This window comes from Muscardinus avellanarius (genome assembly GCF_963383645.1).
Source record: "Muscardinus avellanarius genome assembly, chromosome: 19".
NCBI lineage: Eukaryota > Metazoa > Chordata > Mammalia > Rodentia > Gliridae > Muscardinus > Muscardinus avellanarius.
In genome coordinates, this window is record NC_137805.1 from 48,500,083 (window position 1) to 48,522,650 (window position 22,568).

Sequence of the window (22,568 nt, forward strand, 5' to 3'; positions counted from 1 at the left end):
TTTCATTCTTGTTTTCTAGACTAACCTTGACAGAGCCTTCAACAGTACTAGACATTCTCTACATCTGATAGTCTATATGGTAGCTGTGGGCCACATGTGGCTCTAAGCACTGGAAACGCACTAGTGTGACTGGGTAACTGGAATTTTCATTTAACTGAATCGGTATTTGTTTATTTTGCAGTACTGGGGACTGAACCAGGGAAATTTCCAGCTCTATTTTATTCTTTATTTTGAAATAAGGTCTCATTAAGTTGTGGAAGGCCTCACTTTCATACTTGGGCAGAACAATAAAATCCCTTTCTCTGTCTCTAAGCTGTCAGCCAAGAGCTGCAGCCAAGGTCAACCTCGGTTAGTTAAAAGTTGGCTTGTTAGCCCAGCTAAATACTGAATGTTAAAGCACAAACACCTACACTTAGCAAAAGAATTATATAGGCTCTAAAGTAAAAAAATAAAAAGCAAGCTATATTAGCCCAATATTAATTACTAATAACACAAAGTAGGTATAACCACCCAAACCTCTTCCTTAAAAAAGTATATTCTGTGTGTGTGTGTGTGTGTGTGTGTGTGTGTGTGTGTGTGTGTGTTTTGCAGTACTGGATATGAAACCCAGAGGCATTTTATCTCTGAGCTACACCACCGGTTCTTTTTTAAAATTCTTTTTTTTTTTTTTTGGTGGTGGTACTGGGGTTCCTGGAAGCCCTTCTACCTCTGGGCTACACTCCCAGACCTATTTTTATACTTTTTTATTTGGAAACAGGGTCTCTTAAGCCAGTGTGTCTGGCTTCGAACCTGCGCGATCCTCCTGTCTCCGCCTCCCAAGCGCGGGGATTACAAACATGCGCCACCAAGCCCGGCTAAACTTAATGCTTTTAAAATACAAAACAATGATCATTCCATGTAAGTCATTTTATTGACACAAATTGAATCTTAAGTTGGTTCTGCAACTCTTTTTCACTCAATTTTGTTAAAATATGTTATCAAGGTTTTCAGCTTCACCTTAACTTCAGAACTGTTTTTTTTCATGTGTTTTCAAAGTAATACGTAGTTATTTCTTGCAATTAATATTAGCAACTATGGGTAGCTTGCCTAAGTCACAAGAACTCAGTATAGTTCCTACTTTGAAAATAGTTACTATTTGGGTTATCTACACCAAGAGCCACATATTTAAAGGCAAAATATTAAAGAGCAAACTATGGGGCTTGCGAGCATTATCTTTTATTGAGGACCTGCTAAGAAGACTCCATTACCTGATGTTGGTACTACTGCTAGAGAAGCCGTCTCTGCCAGGTTATAGGGAGCTACGTAGTTGCCTGTTTTATGTTTCCTTTTCTAAAGAATGACAGACTTGATTAAGTTGCTCAACCAAATAAGCATATACCTTTAAACTGCCATCTTCTATAACTGCTTGAAATAAATTATTTTTAATTGGTTCATCAGCCCAATGGCTGGACAGGAAAGTAAACCCCATTCTGTATTTGTTCCAAATATATACGCTGACCCAGGTACCTGGCTATTTTCTATCCCTAATCGGTCACAAAGGTGGACCTTCATGAACTCTAATGTAATAAAGCAAAAATGACTTCATCTGTCGACACACAATACCGAGCCAACAAAACCAAAGCACACTCCTGAGATGGAAACTGGATTGTGTAAAATAAGAGGCTTTATATCCTCTTATGTAAATAAGACAAATACATTTGGTAATGAAGACAGTCTATAATCAACTTTTGTAGAGATGATCTGGTTGACATGTAGATCTGCTTGAGCTGATTAGGAATGAACGAGTGGAAAATTTCTTTTCCTAACATAATGCGCGTCATTTGAGGTTAAGCTGTTTCGAGTTTCTTACAAACCTCTATTTCCTTGGATTTATCTCCTACATCCTTTTCGTCCTGCCATTAGTTTATGAGCTGGGTCTGCCCAGCCTGCCGATGAAGCCTCTCTCTAGAAATATACCTGATGCATTAAACACAGGCATCTTTCAATAGCATTCTGCACTTCAAGACAGCATATGAAGAACCAGCAATCGGTTCTCCAATGTAGGTACCTCTCGTTTCACATTATCTCAGGAACAGAGCAGTTAAATAATGTTGCCGACTAATCTCAGTTGGGTCGTTATTGTCAGCTCCCGGTCAAATCCTCAGAAAGATGGGGCAAAAGGCAGGTGGAGTTCTGCAGAAGGCTATCTGCAGCAATTCTTTCCCCTCTATGAATTCCCTAAGTTTTTAGGTACGGCGCTTGGGAAAGAATTTGAGGTGGACAAAGGCTTCTTGAGCCAATGACAATTTATTACAGGAACCCAGAGAAATTTATACCCTTCACCAGTGAGATTAATAATAGGAGAAAAAAGAAAGGGAAGGGGGGCAATCACAGCAAAACAATAGTAAATTACATATAAACAAAGTAAATGACTAGTCCAGCATTTAGGAGATTAACTCTTCGGATCGCAGCAGGGCAGGTCCAAAGGTAAATTCCAAAGGCAATACAGGCACGCCCAAGGCCCAGGGCTTGGAGAATACGCCTTCTCATGGAATCTTCTTTTGCTTTCTTTTTTGAAGTTTCCATCTATATCCATATGACAAGCATGGGGAGATGTGGCGGTCCAGGGAGATGCGATGGGAGCCTCTCAGATCTCATCCGCTTTGCCTTCTGAAGTCTGAAAGCTTACAAAAACTCACAACACAGCTTGGCAAATAAGACACCACAAATAACACTGTGAAGTTCTTGGATTTAGTTGTCAGATGTATTTCCTTGACTGCTGAACACTCTTTTTTAGACAAAAGCCTATTAAAGGCCTATTGGTCTCTAATAATCCATTTCCTTATCACAAACCCTCTGCAACCTGCTTCTAACTTTCTAATTCCTTTCTTTCCCAGTCGGGACGTTCTTATGATAAGCTCTTCTTCATGAAAAAGTGCTTTCTTACTCTTACGGTATTTCCTTTCCTTCATACATATATATTTAGAATATCTGTCCTTTATTTTGTCATTTTCATTTCTAGCCATGCGGCATTCTCCCTGTTTCGGGAACGCTCACACTGGGCGTGAAGGTCAACAATCTTTCTCCTTGGCTCTATTGTATTTTGGCAACTAAGTTGTTCATTAGTTAAATTGCTTTGAAGTCACACCCAAAATTTTATCTTCTCTGTCTCTAGGCAGGATCTCAAGGGTAAACAAAGTTTCCTTAAACTGAGCTATCGGTTACCGGAGTTAATAGCTTAACCTAAGTTAGTGATAGTGAGGGTCAGAGACCCTTTGTAATTGCTGCAGTTGGAATGCTTATCACAGCATCTGAGTTCTGGCCAGTTTTTTCCTTACTATTGAGCAAAGCCAAGGACGTTTATTTCCACGGACTCAATTTCTGATCTCACATCATCAGAGCAATTCGTGTAGAGAGTTAAAAGAATACCAAGAGAATAATAGTTATGAAGGATATCTAAAGTGGGGGATATTTTTTGCCAGAGACGATACCTCTTTCTCGGGGCGTTCTGCCTATTTTACTATGTGGAGTGGGGGTCCTCAACACATAGATGCCGAGGCAGCAGGATGTCTTGGCAAAATAACTACTTTTTCCTCATAGGAAACTCAGTAGTTGTAAAAACTTTTTGTTCAGGCTCGGCATGGTGGCGCACGCCTGTCATCCTAGCACTTGGGAGGCTGAGACAGGAGGATCGAGGCCAGCGAAGACTTGCAGCAACTCAGTGAGACCATTTATTTATTTATTCATTTATTTATTGTGGTGCTGGAGATGGAACCCAGGGGCGTTCTATCCCCGAGCTACACTCCCAGCCCTGTTTTTTATTCTGTCTTTTGAAACAGGGTCTCACTGAGTTGCAGAGGGCCTCACTAAGTAGCTCAGGTTGTCCGTGAACCATGATCCTCCTGTCTCAGTGTCCCAAATGCTGGGATTACAAGCATGCGCCACCATGCCTGGCTTAGTAAGACCTTTAAAAATTTTTTTATCCAGTTTCATAGCATTTTAATACTTATTAATTCCAAAGATCAGAATGCCATGTAGTGGAGGCATTTTTGGAATAAACACACTCAGGAGAGACGCCATGTTTAGGATGAAGTGAGTTGGATCATACTCCATATAGAAACTTGCCAGAAAATACAGAATAATTGGAGAAATTGTGAAAAACTTACGTGAAGATATAAACTGTACTCCCTAGTCCAATTGTTCCCAATGAGTTAGGGGCCTTGCTTTACTCTGGTCAGGAGTTTTTAAAGGTGCACCTTTAATTGCATGCAAAAATACATACATGCCCAGATTATGTATAATGTTTGTTAAGGTCCAAGCAACAAGAACACTGAGAAAGAAAATGCTGAGTAGGTCCCTGTGAAGCCAGCCCACTCCAGAGTGTGTCAGCCACAGACCTCAGCTGCTCATCAGGCAGGTATTTCAGTTGACTTCGCTGTGGGCAACTCCAACATTCATGTTTGCTAGATGCTAATTAAAGAATCCTCAAAGTCTGACTTTATGGTAGATAAACAAGATTTATTTTTATGGTTCCCTTTTCTAAAGTTTGTCTTCTAAAGCCGGGCGTGGTGGCGCATGCTTGTAATCCCTGTGCTTGGGAGGCTGAGACAGGAGGATCACACAGGTTCAAAGCCAGCCTCAGCTACTTAGTGAGGCTCTCAGCAACTTAGTGGGGCCCTGTTTCCAAATAAAATAGAAAATTGGTCTGGGAGTATAGCCCGAAGGTAGAAAGCCTCTGGGTTTCACCTCTAGTACCACAAAAAAATAAAAATAAAAAAATAAATAAAAATAAATAAATAAAAAAAATAAAGTTTGTATTCTAGTTTGTTGGTTTTACCACCACCTGGCTCCTGGCTGCCTGCACCATGTAGGACCAGCTGGGGTCTACCGCAGGGAATCCTCAGGCTCCCAACACTCTTCTTTTTTATTCTTTATTTTGAAACAGAGTTTCACTGGGTTTCAGAGAACCTCACTAAGTAGCTGAAGCTGTCTGCAAACCACGATATTCCTGTCTTAGCCTCCCAAATGCTAGGATTACAAGCATTCGCCACCATGCTTAGCTCTCCTGTGTCCTTTTTTTCTTTATTATAAAACAAGTTTTCAACATAAGTAACTTCTAGCAGATAGAGATAAGGAAAAGCTGAGAACTCACCAAGGACACAGGCGGACAATATATGCTTTAACCTTAAGAGTAAAAATAAAACCAAAGACAAAGTAGGCTTCTACCATGCAGCCCCTTGACTATGCTAACCAAGTAACAAATTTTTTTTTTTTTTTTTTTTTAGTGGTACTGGGGGTGGAACCCAGAGGCTTTCTACCTCCGGGCTATACTCCCAGACCCATTTTATATTTTATTTGGAAACAGGGTCTCACTGAGTTGCTGAGAGCCTCACTAAGTAGCTGAGGCTGGCTTTGAACCCATGCGATCCTCCTGTCTCTGCCTCCCAAGCGCGGGGATTCCAAGCGTGCGCCACCACGCCCGGCTCAAGTAACACATTTTGATCAGTGATGTGAGACCTGTCTGCCCCTATGAGGATGAACAAAGAAGGCGAAGATAAAAGGCTTACACAGAAAAAAAAAATAACTGGCAGGCCTGTACCTGCTTTGGTGGGAAAAGAGGACTATTGGCGAAGGAGAATGGGAGAGAGGAGATCATGAATTTTTATAAAAATGTTATGTGTTTACAGACTTCAGCGTCTTATTTTCAAGGCACTCTACTGTGTCTCTCTGACAAGGTGCTTAGATTGTTCTGCCCCTTCTTTCTATCTTTGTAATAATAAAACTTTACTTAATCTTGCAGCAGTGCCATTCTGGTTACTTTTTCTAAATTAGCTAAGAACAAGAGCCCACAGTGACATCCCAAACTGTTATATTACTCACATCCAGAATGGAACTCCTGGTGAAGACCTAGCCTCACCGGGCCTTATTACTACCATAACACTTTCCTTGTCTGTAATGCTAACAACATGTACCCAGTTGATCCAAGCCTAGAAGTTGTCCCTGCTGTCTGGCTCTGGCCCACCCTATTCATCTGTCAAGTCCTGTGGCTCCACTTTCAAGGTGCATCTCAAAACCAGCCATATCAGCCATGTGTGATGGCGCACTCTTGTAATTCCAGTACTTAGGAGGCTGAGACAGGAGGATTGTAGGTTTGTGGCCAGCCTCAGCAACTTTGGCCCTCTGCATCCTTGTGAGACACTCTTGCAAAATAAAAGAGTAAAATAGAGCTGGGGCTACCCGGGTTACACAATAAGGCTATAAGCTCAGAAGTGAAATGCCCCTGAATGCCATTACCAGTACTTTAGAAACAAAACAAAAATACCAGGAAATGCCATCCATTTCTTTCCATCTAATTCAAACCTCTTTCATCTTTGAATGATAATAGTCTCACAACTCACTTTTTAAATTAATTTTCCATGTAGTCATTTTCCCAAACACTTAACATATCCTGCCATGGGTCTTTTTAACACCAAATAATGGCTTCCTATTTCACTAAGAAGAAAAGTGAGACCCCTTTACCCTGCCTGACCTGGCCCTTTCAGACTCGTTATATTCAGGTCTCCTGGCTTCCTTTCTCTTCCTGATGCCAAGAAGATCTTTCCTCTCTTCTGGCCTTGCTGCTTGCCTTTCCTTCTGCCAAAGAAGCCTCTGCCATTAGTATTTGTGTGGTTTTTGGTTTTTTTTTTTTAATCTGGGAACCCAGGGGCATTTGACCTCTGAGCTACACCCCCTGCCCTATTTTTTTCTTTATTTTGAAACAGGGTCTCACTGAGTTGCAGAGGGCCTCACCAAGTAGCTGAGGCTGTCCTTGAACCATGATCCTCCGGTCTCCATCTCCCGAATGCTGGGATTACAAGTGTGTGCCACCACGCCTGGCTTTCAAGTCTGTTTTTTACTCATCTTCCAGGTCTCAATATAAATGTCATCCTTGATTCTCATAATTAACAAAGTCTTTTACATCACGCCACCAGTTTATTTCTTGGCACTTCTTTTTTGTGGTACTGGGGATAGAACCCAGGGGCATTCTACCTCTGAGCTACACCCCAGCCTTATTTTTCAGTCTTTATTTTGAAACAGGGTCTCACTGAGTTGCAGAGAGACTCTCTAAGTAGCTGAGGCTGTCCACGAACCGCAATCCTATCTCAGCCTCCCAAATGCTGGGATTACAAGCACCACACCCGGCTTCTCAGCACTTCTTGAAGATCAGTAAATGTTTTGTTCATTTACTTGTTTCTTGTCTGTGTGGATTTTATGACATCAAGGTCCCTGCTGATTCTGCTTACTGTGCTGTCCTTGGGGCCTGCTACAAAGTGGGAGCATAGTACTTGCTACCCATACATTCTAGCTTGTATCTGGAATGGTCCCCAAATCTCATGTTTCCTGATCAGCAATGCTCAGAAGTGGGGCTTTGGGGGAAGTGATGGGTCATGAGGATGCTGACTTCATCAGTGGATTAATTCATCTTATGGCTGAATGGACTGCTGGGCATTGGGACCTGCTTGAAGGAAGTAGGTCACTGGGGCATGCTCTGGGGGGATTTTCTTCTCTCTGGACCCTTCCTCTCTCTCTTTGCTTCCTGGCTTCCACGAAGTGAGCAGGTTTTCTCTGCCATGCCCTCCTGTTGTGAAATTCTGCCTCACGTGTCAGGCCCAGATCCATAGAGTTGACCAATCATGGACCGAGACCTCTAAAATCATGAGCTAAAATAAATGTTTTAGCTGGGCGTGGTGGTGCACACGTGTAATCACAGCATTAGGGACCGGAGGATCGCAGTTCGTGGACAGCCTCAGCTACTTAGTGAGGCTCTTTGCAACCCAGTAAGACCCTGTTTCAAAATAAAGAATAAAAAATAAGGGTGAGGTGTAGCTCAGAAGTAGAAGTCCCCTGGGTTCCATCCCTAATACCACACACACACACAAAAGTTTCCACCTCTAAGTTCTAAGTTGTTCTTGTCAGATATTTGGGCACAATGAGGGAAAGATGCCTAACACACTACATGTATATCTAAATCCCAAGAATATTCATTTTCCCCTCAAAAAGGTCTCTTTTCCCATGTTCTTATGCTTTCTCATTGATCTATTTTTTCAATACCTATTTTTCCATCTACAACTTAGTAAAAGCTCTTCTCTCCTTGATGTGGAGGAGTGGGTGGTATAGTATAAGTTTAGGGTCTAATAAAAGGGGTCAAAGATGGCCAAGAACTTCTTGTTGAGTTTCAAAAATGGGGCAATTTAAAAATGTGGATTCAAATGACTTTGATAAATATCTAGAACATGGCAGTAATCCTCCTCAAACAATTATGACAATGAAAACGCTGTCTCCTGCTGTGGTTAAGTAGGTGGGAGCTGGGAATAATGATCATGGGACTGGGAGGTGTTTATTCCAGAACTACTTGTTTCAGATAAACATCAGAATAGAAAAGAAAGGACTTTCTCCAATTTGGGCATTCAGGGGCTTGAGTCCATTGCAGGCTTGACCCGGCAATAGTGGAAGGATATAGGGGTGGGAAGAATGAAGTGGAAAATCCTATTTGCACCAAACAGGAGTTATATAAATTCTGGCCACATTTATATCAAGACGTTGTTCTATATTTTGAGTCCACAAAGATTTGTTTGTACATTGGCAGTCATTCAAGAACTTGATGGCCACTGTACATGGTCTTGAGACCTAAGGCTTTGGCTGTTTTCCTCTTGTGTTCTCTAGCAAGTTAGCCACCGAAACCCCTGACTCTTCCTCTGTGGTGGTTTTGTGTAAGCCTCTTACCTCAGAGCAGGGCTGCTGCGTCAGCTCTGTCCTCGCTAGCATCCTCCCAAGGCTGCTGCCTGTACCTGAATGTTTGCTCTCCCACTCTTACCTTTCTGATGACTAGGGTGAGGAGAGGGAGGTGCTTAGGATGCAGCTCATAAAGCAGCGCTAACTCAGGATTGTGCAAACGGCTCCTTAAATGTCCTTCCTTTGGTTCCTCTATCGCCTCACAGGGTCCTATTGCTGCCAATGTCATCTTGCCCTTCTCCTTTGCAGCACCCATCCCACCTGTCCATGTGGACACAGTGGTACACATCTGCTGTCCCACCTCCTCAAGAGGCTGAGGCAGGAGGATCTCTTGAGCCTAGGTATAGGAGACCAGCCTGGGCAGCATAGTAAGAAACTGTCTCAAACAAAACAAAACAAAAACATTCATCCAGTGTCAGTCTTTATCTTTAGAACAGACTATAATCTCCTTTTTTTTTTTTTGGCATTGGAGATTGAACCCAGGGGCATTCTACCCCTGAGATCCACCCCCAGCCCAGGTATATAATCTCCATGAAGACAATCTTCATGAAGACAAAGACCATGGTTGACTTATTTTCTATACCTAGAGCAAATCTGGCACAAATTGGATTCTCAGTCAATATTTGTTGAATAACTGACCAACTTAATGAGATATATATATTTGACTTAAAGTGGTCAGCAGAAATGCTCTCACAAGAAAATTCCTTCTTTAAGGTGTACATTTCTGTTGGAATAATAGAAGTGTTTGATATTTGATGAGCAGAGAATGATATTGAAGTTCATACTGAAGCAAATAGACAAGACAGTTAACTGGGCAGGATGGCCACACCTACTGCTGAGGTCAGTGGTGGGCACTCTCACTGCTGATGGGTAGAGTACAAAGAATGTCTTTGTGAATCAGGTAGTCAGCTGACATCTCTCAGTAGTGTTTCTATTTATTTTTTTGTGATATACTGGGGACCAAACTCAGGGGCTCTCTATCACTAAGCTATACCTCATCCCTTTTTTTTTTCCATTTGAAACAGGGTTCCACTAAATTACCCAGACTAGCCTCAAACGTGGCACCCTCCTGCCTGAGTCATTGGAATTACACAAGTGCATCACTGTGCCAAACTATCTGGAGTTCTTAAGAACAAGATTATTATGCATTAATAAGATAACTTACATAAATGTAATTACTAAGTTCTTAAAACAAACCTTGTTGGAGAGTGATCTATCAAGAATTTAATGTAGCTGAGTATGGTGTGTGCCATACTCAGTCTGAGACAGGAGGATCACAGGTTTAAAACCAGCTTGCAGTGACTTAGTGAGACTCTGTTTCAAAATAAAAAATGAAAGAGGGCTGGAGGTATGGCTCAGTGGTAGGGCATCCCTGGGTTTGAGTACCAGTACCACAAAAAGAAAAAAAATAAAGAGTTGTTATTTATTTAATTAATTTATTTGCATTACTGGGGATTGAACTCAGGGACATTCTACCTCTGAGCTACACCCCAGCCCTATTTTTTATTCTTTGTTTTGAAACAGGTCATCACTAAGTTGCAGAGGGCCTACGTAGCTCAGACTGGCTGTGAAACTGCCTTTCTCCTGTCTCAACATCCCGAGTGCTGGGAGTACAAGCATATGTCACCATACCCAGCAGGAAAATAATTTAATGTAGCAATTATCTCATAATTTTTTTCCAGTTTTACCTGAGTAGGCATGAGCAAAGAGTGAAACGATAATATTTTTCTGCCATGTTTTTGGCAGAGGACCGTGTTTTGAGTCCCGGCCTTCCTTTTCTCCTGGGGAATCCAGAGCATGTGCACTGTGTTTCACAAGCTGCCCTGAAGACAATTCCTACCTGCCCCAGCTCTTGTTAGGGGAGCCTAGAAACAAGGAAGCAGATTGGGTTATCTCGGGAGGAGCTGGATAAGGAATCCTTTGGCTTCAAGGGCATGAGAGAGGAACGCTGTGGCACCTGAAGCTGAGTGTCCTTGGATGGGAGAGGAGGGGGGGCAGGTTTCAAGGGCATTGGGTGGGGCATCCCAAGGAGCAGATGTTTGGGGTAGCTATGGAAGATAACCAGCAGAAGAGGAGAAGCAGAGGCCTCTATGGCTGGTCTGTGGTTGGTGGAAACAGTCATGAAGAGCAATTCTCCAGCTGTTGAGAACTGCCCAGTCAACAGCCAGCAGGGTCCATCAGTACCGTCCTGACCATGAGAAGTAAGGGAGATAGAAATTGCCATCAGGGATCAGGACCAGGTCTTCCCTCACTTCTTGGAAACATGGGGTTCTGGCAGGATAAAGCAGAAGATGGCAGGAGAGCCCAGCACATCTTGCCAACTTTGGTGTCTTGAGCTGGATTTAAAATAAATAAACAAATGCAGTATTTCCTGAGATTTGAGTGTGGCAGCTACTTTTAATATTTCTATGACATTTTAAATAATCGTAGATGAGATATTCTTCACTAGCATTTCTTCTTTCATGGAGTACTGCTTGGAGCAGAACACAGTGGGGATATGGTGGTACAGAGGATTTGCATAGAACCCAGTGCCTCTAAAACAGGCCTGCCACACTTCTGAACCTCGCCTTCATCTGTTCTTCCCCTGAGCCACAGGCTCCACTTTAATCTAATAGTTACCATGAAATAGTTATAATGCAGGTCTGTGGGACCTGATAACCGGCTGTCCACTCTCTTCCCTGCTGTGGGATTCAGGACAGGGTGTGGGTGGCCTTTCAAGAACTCGGAGGCAGGTGTACTGATTTGAGGAGGTGGGTGGTGCCCGTTCTTCAAACTGACCGGGCCAGGCTGTCCTTGTGTGGGAGACACTAATAACTCTGAGGATACACACAGTCTGTTCTCTTCTTGGCGGGTCTCTGATTCCACATGGCAGTGAGCTGCCAAGTTGGCTCTGTAACCAAAGCTTGCCTCCTCCCTGTCCCCTGCCCGTCCTCCTCCAGTTCTGTCTGCTGACTGTGACAGCAGCCCCTGTTCCCCATTCTGTCTGCAGCCCCTTCTCCTGGCCTTGGCCCAGATCTCATAGCCTTGTAGGAGAATCCATGTGCCAGAATCACGGGAGGCAGAGGCCTGAGGGACAGAGGGGGCTGAACAGGCCAGAGCTCTAGGCTGCAGCCGTGAAGGCCCCAGGGCACATGCTTCCTAACACCCTAAGCCCCCTCCCCCACTCATGTTTGTCCCTTCATGATGCTTGTATGTAGATGTGGCTGGAGATGCATGGCCTATATCCTCTCTCACTGGTGCTGGGGATTGAACAGGGGCCTCCTACCTGCAGAACCACTGAGCTACACCCCCAGCCCCACATGTCCCCTAACAGGATTTGGGTGACCTCCCTATTAGATCACTTCTCATAGCCTTACTTAGTGTAAGTTTTTATTATCTATAATTATTTAGAAAATGGATTATTATTTATTGTCTGTAAATATACATTAAATATTATCTTATATTTAGTGCCAGCAATGTCAAAGATTGCTAGCTTGTCCCTGTTGTGTGTTTTTCTCTTCTTAGTAAGGCAGCTACTGAATTTTAGGTAGGAGAGTATTTCTAGTGTACTTTGCAGCTAGGGTTTGTGTGAAGGAGCTCTGGCCAGTGGACTGCAGTGGAGATGATGTGTACAGCTGCTGAGTGGGGTCCTTGTAGGAAAGGCCATCATACTTCTTTTCCTTTTATGTCTTTCCTGATGGCTGGGATGGGAACTAGACAGTAGGAACTAAAACAGTTCTTGGGTCATTAAATGAAGCTGACTGTTGAAGAGGGTGGAGCATCAAAACAGAAGCAACATAGCTCCCCACTGGGCTGTGAAGCTGCTACCTGTAGCTGCTTACATAAAAAAGAAGCCAATGCCTGTCTTTTGGAATCATTGTTTGGGAGCAATCTCTATTAAAATAGCTTAATTAATATCTTTTTTTTTTTTAGTACTGGGATTGAACCCAGGGGCATTCTACCTCTGAGCTACAGTCCCAGCCCTATTTTGTTTTTTATTTTGAAACAGAGTCTTATTAAGTTGCTGAGGTGTTACAATATCTTGTCTCAAATAATGGGATTCCAAATACTGGGATTACAGGTATGCTGCTGGCTCTGAATTAATATCTTAATATACCAGGTGACATTATGCCTACAAGAGTTACAAGTCTGATCTGCTGCTGTAACAAAATACCCAAGGGTGGGTATTTGATAATAAATGGAGTTCTTTTAGCTCACAGGTTTGGAGGTGAAAAGTCCAGGATCAGGCAGCCCCATCTATTCTAGCCTTATTCTATTTTATTTTATTTTTTAAATTTGAAATAGGGTCTTGCTAAGTTTCAGAGGGCATAAATTGCTGAGGCTGTCCACAAACCTGCGATTCTCCCGTCTCAGCCTCACCAATGTTGGGACTACAAGTGTGTGCCATCACACCTGACTCCCTCTTAAGGATTCCCCTGCTTCTCAACATGTCCACACCGGGGACCAAGCTTCTGGCTTGGTCCATAAAACTTGAGGGACACACACAGACATATCCAAACCCAAGCCAAGTCTGGCATTCTGATGAGACAAAGACTTTAACATGCAAAATAAATAGAAACGTTGGGTAAGTTTAGGAAGTTTAGAAGTTTACAAAGTTTAGAAGTTTCAAAGTTTACCAAGAGTGGCTGTAGGGGCCATCATCTAGGGTGACCAGCAGAAGCCTCCCCAAGGGGCTGGTTTTGAGATGAGATCAATGGAATAGCAGGAGCTGTTCATGGGAAGATCAGAAGGAAGAGCTAAGAGTCCTATGGTGGGAACAAGATTGGCAAATTCAAGATTCAAAAAGGCTTACACATGTATATCCTTCTGCTGAGTCCCCAGAAGACTGGGAATGGAACTACTCTGTGATCCAGCTATATTGCTCCTGGATATCTTTGAAAGGAGTCGAAGCCAGAATATTGTAGTGACACCTGCATGTCCACAACAACCAAGTTATGGACCAGCCTCGTGTGAGTCAGTCGATGCGTGGATTGCAGACTTATAGGATATGCACACAGTGGGATTCTACTCGGACGAAAAGAACAAAATTATGCCATTCGTAGGAAAATGGATGGAACTAGACAGTATTATGCTAAGTGAAATTAGCCAGTGACACACAAAAAAAGAAGGGTCATGTTTCCCTCTCATATGTGGGAGCTAGGGAGAAAATAGAAAACAAGAGGGGCTTCAGATAAAGGAGGAAAATGCAGTGGAGCGAGGGAGGGGTCTAGAGGAGGAAGGCTGGGGAGGGAAATGTGGGGGGAGAAAGACAACAAAAAATAAAAAATTGAAATCAAGAATAAGTTTTTTTTTAAATTTAAATCTTCCTTGACTTATGTTTATGTAGCAATTAATGAACCAATTTCTTCCCGAGTCTCAAAAGGCCAAATGGCTTGAGTTCACCTGTCTCTTACCAAGAGGGAAAGCCATTTCTGGCATGGATACTGGCCAGGTCCCAAACCCCAGCTTATGCCCTGCTGAGGCATCTGCTACACACTGTCCTTTGGCCTGGCTGACCTCGTACAAATCCCCTCCGGTTCTAATTCACTGCCCACGGCCCTGTTGATAAAAGGAGGCTCATCCCTGAGGCAGGAAACTATTTCCACGCCTAGAGTTCAGCGGCCACTATCTCCCGGGTCCTGCCAGCCATGAAGCTTCTGTTCTGGTTTCTTGCTATTCTTCTGGCTGCAGAGCCAGTGATATCGGGTAACCTGGAGTCTCTTGAGGGGTTGGGATATTGGACACAGGCTTCTCCCCTTTCCCTGCCCTCTCACTGGGACAGTAGCTGAGGCTTTCCTCATTTCTTGCAACTCAGGATCTTTTCATGCCAACTAATGTCTCTTCCTGATTTCTTTTTGCTAAATGGTGGGGTGGGAGATGATAGATGTCTAGAGCACTAGGTACTTAAGGGCAGTGGTGACATTCTGGTGGGAGCTGAAGAGGGCTGAGGGTAAGGGCTGGGAGTAGGCCGGAGCTGAGTGGTGATGGGGAGCCCCCTGGGTTTGGAGTGATAGAGGGAATATTAGGATGAGGTGGAGGAGAGGATCTGGGACTTCCTGGTGGTCAAGCAAGCTGTCCTGGCTTTTGGCTAGACTTGGTCTGAGGTTGGGAGTTGGTGCCGGCTGGTCCAGGGTGCTTGGTTCTGCTTGGCGATGGGCAGCTGCTGGGGATTGTAGTTGGTGGCTTCAACAGATTTGTGTTTGGCTCAGAGATGGGGCTCAGGGGCTGCTGAGTGAGGCTGGGAGCTGACTGAGTTTTGAGTGTGATCTGGGTGAATATGGGTCAAGAAGGGCTGGAGATTTGGTTTCTGTATTGAGAGAATGCCCTCTGTTCCCTAAGGATAGGGGTGGGCACTGTCCTTTCCTGAACATTCCCATGCTCCACCAGGTGGGATCTTCATCAGCATCAAATGATCCCAAAGTGAGGAGTAGGAAGGTAGGGGATAGGAGTAGGAAAAGATTCTTCTGAAGACTTTAGCGTTTCCAGTGGAAACATTGGTCTTATTTTGCCTCCCCTCTCAAGATCTCTTCTCTCTTTTCCTGGGATGGGGTCTAGCATTACTTACCTGGCCTTCTCTCCTCCTGTCCCCTGGCCTCCTGTTCCTCCTTTATCCTTTCTTGTCGCTTCCCTCGAGTAATACTAAGATCTTCTTGATGGTTCTTTCTGTGTTCAGAAGGAGAATGCTGGCCGCATGGACACTGCCGGTCGGTGTGCAGAGATAATGAAGAACTCGTCTTACGCTGCTCAAATCGTAAACGGTGCTGTGTCCCCAGCCACTATTTAACAGCCCAGCCAATAACAATTGATGGCAATCTTGACTGGATCAGTCCTACAATGTCCACAGAAGCTTATTGAAAGAAGAAGAAAACTAGAAATTATGGCTAGAAAAGGATATGCCTCAGATTTCTTGGTTTTCACATTTCATTCATTTCATTAAAACTAACAAGTTTGGTTCTTGTGTCTGTCAACCATCAGGAGTGATACCCAAGTTGAATGGGGCTGAGGAGGGGACAGGAGAGGGTTAAGAGGCAATAGAGAGGTCACTAGAGCTGTGTCACAGCTGCAAGTGGTGACAGTTTCAGAGACAGTTCCTCATCTGGCAGCCAGAGGGACCAGTCTTGGGAATGTGGGCCAGGAGGTTTAAAGGTACTTCAGATGCATGTGAGGTGGGAGAATCCTTAGGATGGGAGAGTTGGCCCATGCTGGGAGTAAGTGAAGAAGGGGTGCACGAGGTTAAGTGAGACCCAGATCCTTGGGTTTCTAAAGAAGTCACCTCAGATACATTCTAATGCTCAAAAGCCCCATCCCCAGGCTCAGAAAGTTCCCAAGTACTAAAGAAGTATAAAGCACACAAATTTACTCTCTCTCTCTCTCTCTCTCTCTATATATATATATATATATATATATATATATATATATATATATATTCATTATTAATATTTTTTGGTACTGATTAAGCTTAGGAACATTTTTACCTCTGGGCCACACTCCCAGTCCTTTTTTGCTTTTTTTGTGTAGTACTGGGGATGGAACCCCAGGGACATTCTACCTTCAAGCTACATCCCCAGCCCTATTTTTTTATTCTTAATTTTATTTTATTTAGTTTTATGTTTTTATTATTTATTATTTATTTATTTATTTTGGTGGTACTAGGGGTGGAACCCAGAGGCTTTCTACCTCCGGGCTATACTCCCAGACCTTTTTTTAAATATTTTTATTTGGAAACAGGGTCTCACTAAGTTGCCGAAAGCCTCACTAAGCAGCTGAGGCTGGCTTCGAACCCATGCAATCCTCCTGTCTCAGCCTCCCAAGCGCGGGGATTACAAGTGTGCGCCACCACGCCCGGCTTATTCTTGATTTTAAAACAGGGTCTCACTAAGTTTCGGAGGGCCTCACTAAGTAGCTGAGGCTGTCTGTGAACCCAGATGCTCCTGTCTCAGTCTCTCAAATGCTGCAATTATAAGCGTGCGCCACCATGCTTGGCCCTATTCATTATTTTGAATATACTTTTATTGGTACATTGTAGTCTCACATAATAATGTAGTTCAGTGAGGACATACATGCACACAGCACTTTATGAGCTTTTTAAAAAACATTCTTTCATGGATTCATTTTCTCATTCATTCATCTCAGGTCTGCCACTCACCACTAACACACTCTATACGAACCTCTCAGAATTTCAACTTCTCCATCTGGAAAATTAGAATAATAATCCATTTTGAGATTGTGGTAAAAATGAAAAGAGATCATGCATAGTGCCCAAGCCTTCAATAAATGTTAGCTGTCCCTCTCCATTGACTCCGCAGGTACTGACCAGATCTGTGCTGCATCATCTCCAGCTGTATTAGACGGTCTCGTCTGAACAGGTCATTTAACCTGTGCGAAGACTAACTCATGGGGAACATTTAAGAATCCTGACTTGGGTTGCATGTGGTGGCGCACACTTTTCCAGGAGTTGGGAGGTGGAGGCAGGAGGATTGCAGTCTAGAGGCCAACCTCAGTATCTTAGTGAGACCCTTAGCAACTTAACAAGACCTGCTCCAAAATAAAATATTAAAAAGTGGGGGTGTAGCTTGGTGGTATCAATGTCCCTGGGCTCAATCTCCAGTAATAAAAACAAACTGAATCTTGAGAATCTAGTGTACTTGGTTTTCTACATAGGTTTTACTACCTTAGATTCTATTTTCAAATCAAAAGAATTTTTCACCCCTGTGCTCTGTTCTCTGCAGCAAGATGAGGGACCTGGAGTGCTCTGTAAGCATGGGGTATGACATGGAGACAAATAGAAGGCCTTCACGCTGATGCAGGGAGATACTTTTCTTTTAGTATTTCTGTTCTTAGGCTCTGAAAAAGAAAACCCCTCCTCTGATTCTGGTCCTCCTTTGGGTCTTCCTCCAGCTCACTTCCTCCCAGAGGGACAAAGACTTCTCAAGAATGCACCTGCCAGGGCCTGTGAGTGCCACCCCGGCTCTGGACTCGCTTTGAGTAGGTGGGACCTGGGACTGCTGCCTAGAGAACTCTCGCACTTGCTTCCAGGTGTGACTCTGGCCTGTTCCCAGGTCCACCCTGGAGGGTGGGGCCTACTGAGTCTGCACCCTTAGGCAGGAGCTGAGGTTGGCCTCGAACTTGTGATCCTCTTTCTCAGCTTCCCAAGTAACTGAGATTAAAAGCACGCACCACCACACCTGGCTGCAACTCTATTTTTTTTTTTTTTTTGTGGTACTGGGGGTGGAACCCAGAGGTTCCACCCCCAGTACCACACCCCGGAGTATACCTCCGGGCTATACTCCCAGACTTATTTTATATTTTGTTTGGAAACAGGGTCTCACTAAGTTGCTGAGAGCCTCACTAAGTAGCTGAGGCTAGCTTCGAAACTGTGCAATCCTCCTGTCTCAGCCTCCCAAGTGCGGGGATTACAAGCATGCGCCACCATGCCTGGCTACAAATATATATATATATATATATTATAAAAATTATAAATTATAAAATAATAAATATATATTTATTTATTTTTTGGTGGTGGTACTGGGGTTTCTGGAAACCCTTCTACCTCCAGGATGCACTCCCAGACCTATTTTATATTTTTTATTTGGAAACAGGGTCTCTTAAGTCAGCGAGGCTGGTTTCGAACCAGCGCAATCCTCCTGTTTCCACCTCCCAAGTGCGGGGATTACAAGTGTGCGCCACCACGCCTGGCTACAACTCTATTTTTAATAGTTAAAAACTGAAGATCTGGGATGTAGCTTAGTGGCAGACTGCTCGCTCCGCATGTATGAGTCCCTGGGCTCAATTCTCAGCAGAGCCAAAAAGAAAAAGAACTGGAAATAACCAAAATGGCCCCCACAGGTTTATGGTTAAGTACTCACATTCACACCATGGAGAATTACTCAGAACTGAAAGGAGTGAGCTATTGACACTCACAACTTTTGACCTCAAGTTTGGTCAATCGTCCTTTCTTTTAGGTTGAGACTTTCCTGGTTCTTAGTATAGCGAGTAGCTTTTGACTGAAACCTGGACATTTTGTGTCTCCTGCTATGAAGTTCTGGGTCATATGCCCATGATCTGTTCCAGCCTGCCCGCTCTGATGCTGCTCTGGCCTGGGAGGGAGGCATGGCTTTGCTAGTCCCAAGAGTGGGTAATATTCCAGGTCCTCTGCTTGACTTCCTTTGCCATGAAGGTAGGAGGGGTAAGGCGGGGCCTCGGCCCTGCAGGGTCTGCCTGGTTGGAGGGAGTTCTGTTCCCCATAGGGCCTCCAGTGACACTATAGGGACTGATGGCCCTGAAATTTCTGCATGATGGTGAAAGTTTCCACTGTCCACTTGGCCTCCTCTGTCACCACCCCATCAGGGAGATGGAGGGATGCCTTCCTCCCTGGGCAGGGGACATCAAGGCTTCCCACATGACATCTATGGCACTGTGTGGTGGTTTACTGATTAGTTTTTTTCATCATTATGACCTTTTGGTTACTTGACCAGAACAATTTAGAAGGGGAAGAATTTGTTTTGGCTCATGGTTTCAGAAGATCCATCTATAGCAGGCTGGCTTCAGGAAACTTCATGGCTGTAGGGCCTGGCAGAGGACAGCTGCTCAAATCAAGGCACCTGCAAGTGGAGGGCAAGAGACCGGGGACAGCAATCACACCCAAGGCTGGCATGGTGGCACGTACCTGCAATCCCAGTACTTGGGAGGCTGAGATAGGAGAGTCACAGGTTTGAGGACATCCTCAGCAAGGTGGAAAGAGCCTCCTCAACCTTGCAGGACTCTGTTTCAAAACAAAAAGTATAAAGAGCTGGGGATGTAGCTTGGAGGTAGAAGGTAGGGTTTAATTCCCAGTACCACACACACAAGAAGAAAGAAAGAAAGAAAGAAAGAAAGAAAGAAAGAAAGAAAGAAAGAAAGAAAGAAAGAGAGAGAAAGGGAGAGAGAGAGAGAAAGGGAGAAAGAAAGAAAGGAAGAAAGTAGAAAAAAGAAAGAAAGAAAGAAAAAAGGAAAGGAAAAAGAAAAGAAATAACACCCAAGGCCCCCAGCGACCCACCACCTCCGGTCACAGCCCACCTGCCTATAGTCACTGCCCAATAAGTCCCTTTAAATTATTAACGCATCAGTGAGTTTATCTACTGATGAGATCAGAGTCTTGATTTCATTATTTCACCTTGAACATTTTCTATTGTTGATGCATGTGCCTTTCTGGGAGACGTTCTACAACCAAACCCTGACCGTGGTGGTGGCCTCGCCACCCTCAGCGCGGCTGCAGGCCACATTCCCCTTGGCTTTCTCTGTCATCCTAGGAGGCTCTCTGCTCAGCCATTTTTGGTAGGGGCATGAATAAGCTGTTAATTTGTAGCATTTGGAGCAGAGTAGTCCCTATTTGCAGTGTTGTTTCTGACTGGGCTGCCCCTGTCCTGTCCTGGTCTTTTGGCTGGAATGATCAGACTTTTCCTAGGATTTTTTTTTTTTTTTTGGTACTGGGGGTGGAACCCAGGGGCATTCTACTTCCGAGGTACACTCCCAGCCCTATTTTTTATTCTTGATTTTGAAAAAGGGTCTCACTAAGTTGCAGAGGGCCTTACTAAGTAGCTGAGGCTGCCCGCAAACCTATGATCCTCCTGTCTCAGCCTCCCAAGTACTGGATTACAAGTACAAGTACAAGCTTGTGCCACCACTCCCGGCTTCCTGGGATTTTAAAAAAATCTCTAACTCATTTGTGTTTCCAGATTGCCAGCTTCTCCAGCATCAGACAAAATAAAGCAGAGGATTCATGCCTGTCACAGGCCTCTGCCTAGCTTGCCTTCTTCTCTTCACCTTTCAGAGAATTCTTATATTTGTTTTATGTATAATGCCCAGGGTTTGAAACTGTACTTAGCAGGAGAGAAAATGGCTGAACTTGAGTCTGCTATTTTTTTTCTTTTGTGGTACTGGGGATTGAAGCCAGGGGCATTCTACCTCCGATCTCTGTTACCCCAGCAGCCCTATTTTATTTCCTATTTGGAAACAGAGTCTTGCTAGGTTGCAGAGCCTCACTAAGTTGCTGAAGCTGTCCTCAAACCTGTTATCCTCTTGTTTTAGCCTCCCAAGTACTGGGATTACAAGTGTGGCGTTTGCTCTTTTTTTTTTCTTTTTGAAATAAATTCTGGAAGCAGAAAGTTGCCACTACCCTGTGGGCTTTTATTATGCTACTTGACTCACCAGATCTATGTCACTACTACTACACGGAAATCAATAATTGTTGTTATTCATTTACCCAGGAAGACATGCCATTCTTCAATGCATGGGCAAAAATGGAGTCTGCAGAAGTTCTTGCAGAAAGAGTGAACAGCCCTACTTCCACTGCAGAAATGATCAACCATGCTGCCTCCCATCCTACATGAGGATAAACATTTCTGGAAAAGAAGAACATACCGATTTGTCCTATCAGAACTACTGGCCCAAAACGCCTTGAACACTGGTGATCACCATCTTCATATTTTCTGGGAACCCAGACCTGTTATCAATCCCCCTTATTAAAATTTATGCATGCCCCTGCCGTCCTTGTCTGTCTCCCATCCGCTGGGATCATGGTGTGAAAGACTGGGTTTGCATGGCTAGCTGGCCTGTGGAGGGAAGGCCAGGCGTGTGCAGTGAGACTGAGGGAGGACCTATGCCTGCACTGAAGGTGGGGAGAGTGCAGTTGAGACTAATAAGGGAGGTGGGAGTATTTGGGTCGAGCTGTGACTCAGCCTGTGCCGTGGGCAGAGGGAGCCAGGACAAGAGGATTGGTGTGTGAGACCGTGGGCAGAAGCCAGAGCTGTGATAATTTGGCAGAAGCTGTCTTTTTAAAGTTTCAAGTTATGAAGTTGGAGATCTGTTTGGTGATTATAACAAAAGGTACTTGAATATTACATGCTTTTGTTGCTGATGATTGTGGAATTCCTTAATTCCTGTAAGTTTATAAGTCTTGTTCCCCCACTTACAACCAATGACAGCTTTTAAAAATCATTATTTTGGTACTGGAGATTGAACGCAGGGGCATACTGAGCTATATCCCCAGCCTTATTTTATTTTTTATTTTGGAGCAGGGTCTTGCTAGGTTGCTAAGGCTGGCATCCAACTTGTGATGTTCCTGCCTTCCATGTACTGGGATTAAAGGCATGACCACTGCACACAGTTCCAATGGCACTTTTTTTGTGTATGGTACTGGGGTTCTTGGAAACCCTTCTATCTCGGGGCTACACTCCCAGACCTATTTTATACTTTTTATTTGGAAACAGGGTCTACTAAGCCAGCGCGGCTGGCCTCGAACTTGCACGATCCTCCTGTCTTTGCCTCCCAAGCGCGGGGATTACAAGCGTGCGTCACCACGCCCAGCCCAATGGCACTTTTTAACATAAAATTCTAATTTTACTTCTTATGTCTTGCCTTCCATTAATATCACATTTCTTTTTTTTTTCTTAGAAAACTTTTATTTTCAGTGATTGACAACTAATTTTTCACGTGAATGTTAACACTCACACTGTTCCCTAATATAAGACAGAGATATACTCCTGGCAGGGAGAAAGTACACCAGTATCGTTTTTTAAATTTAAGAAATACACTGCAGCCTCACATCACGATGTGGATCGTGTTGACAATGGCTATATCCACACAGTACTTGGTGCCTCCCCCCCTGCTTCCCCTTCTCCCTCCCTCCCAACACTGAGTGTCCAGGTTGACAACGTCAAATTCACATGTAGACACATATCGGAATGAAGCTTTTTCATTGATTAACCGCAGCCTCCTTCCTCCCCAACTCCTCCTTTCTGGCTTTGCTGAGGTTTCCCCTCCATCGTATGGAGTCCTTCTGGTATCCCTAATATTAGAAG

The 22,568-nt window shown here is 44.0% G+C and overlaps 1 protein-coding gene and 1 pseudogene across 2 annotated transcripts; one reads left to right on the plus strand and one right to left on the minus strand.

Annotated features, from left to right (window-relative positions):
• Nucleotides 1-3,978: 3,978 nt before the first annotated feature.
• On the minus strand, nucleotides 3,979-4,437 carry LOC308277470 (ORM1-like protein 1; annotated as a pseudogene). The gene has a single exon. The product of its transcript is annotated as an ORM1-like protein 1 (transcript).
• Nucleotides 4,438-14,378: 9,941 nt separating this feature from the next.
• Nucleotides 14,379-21,169, plus strand: LOC308277378 (beta-defensin 119-like; the record flags this gene model as incomplete). Its single annotated transcript, XM_080716538.1, has 2 exons — nucleotides 14,379-14,436; nucleotides 20,976-21,169. The coding sequence occupies 2 exons, from the start codon at nucleotides 14,379-14,381 to the stop codon at nucleotides 21,167-21,169; spliced, it is 252 nt and encodes an 83-aa protein (XP_080572664.1).
• Between the last annotated feature and the right edge of the window lie 1,399 nt (nucleotides 21,170-22,568).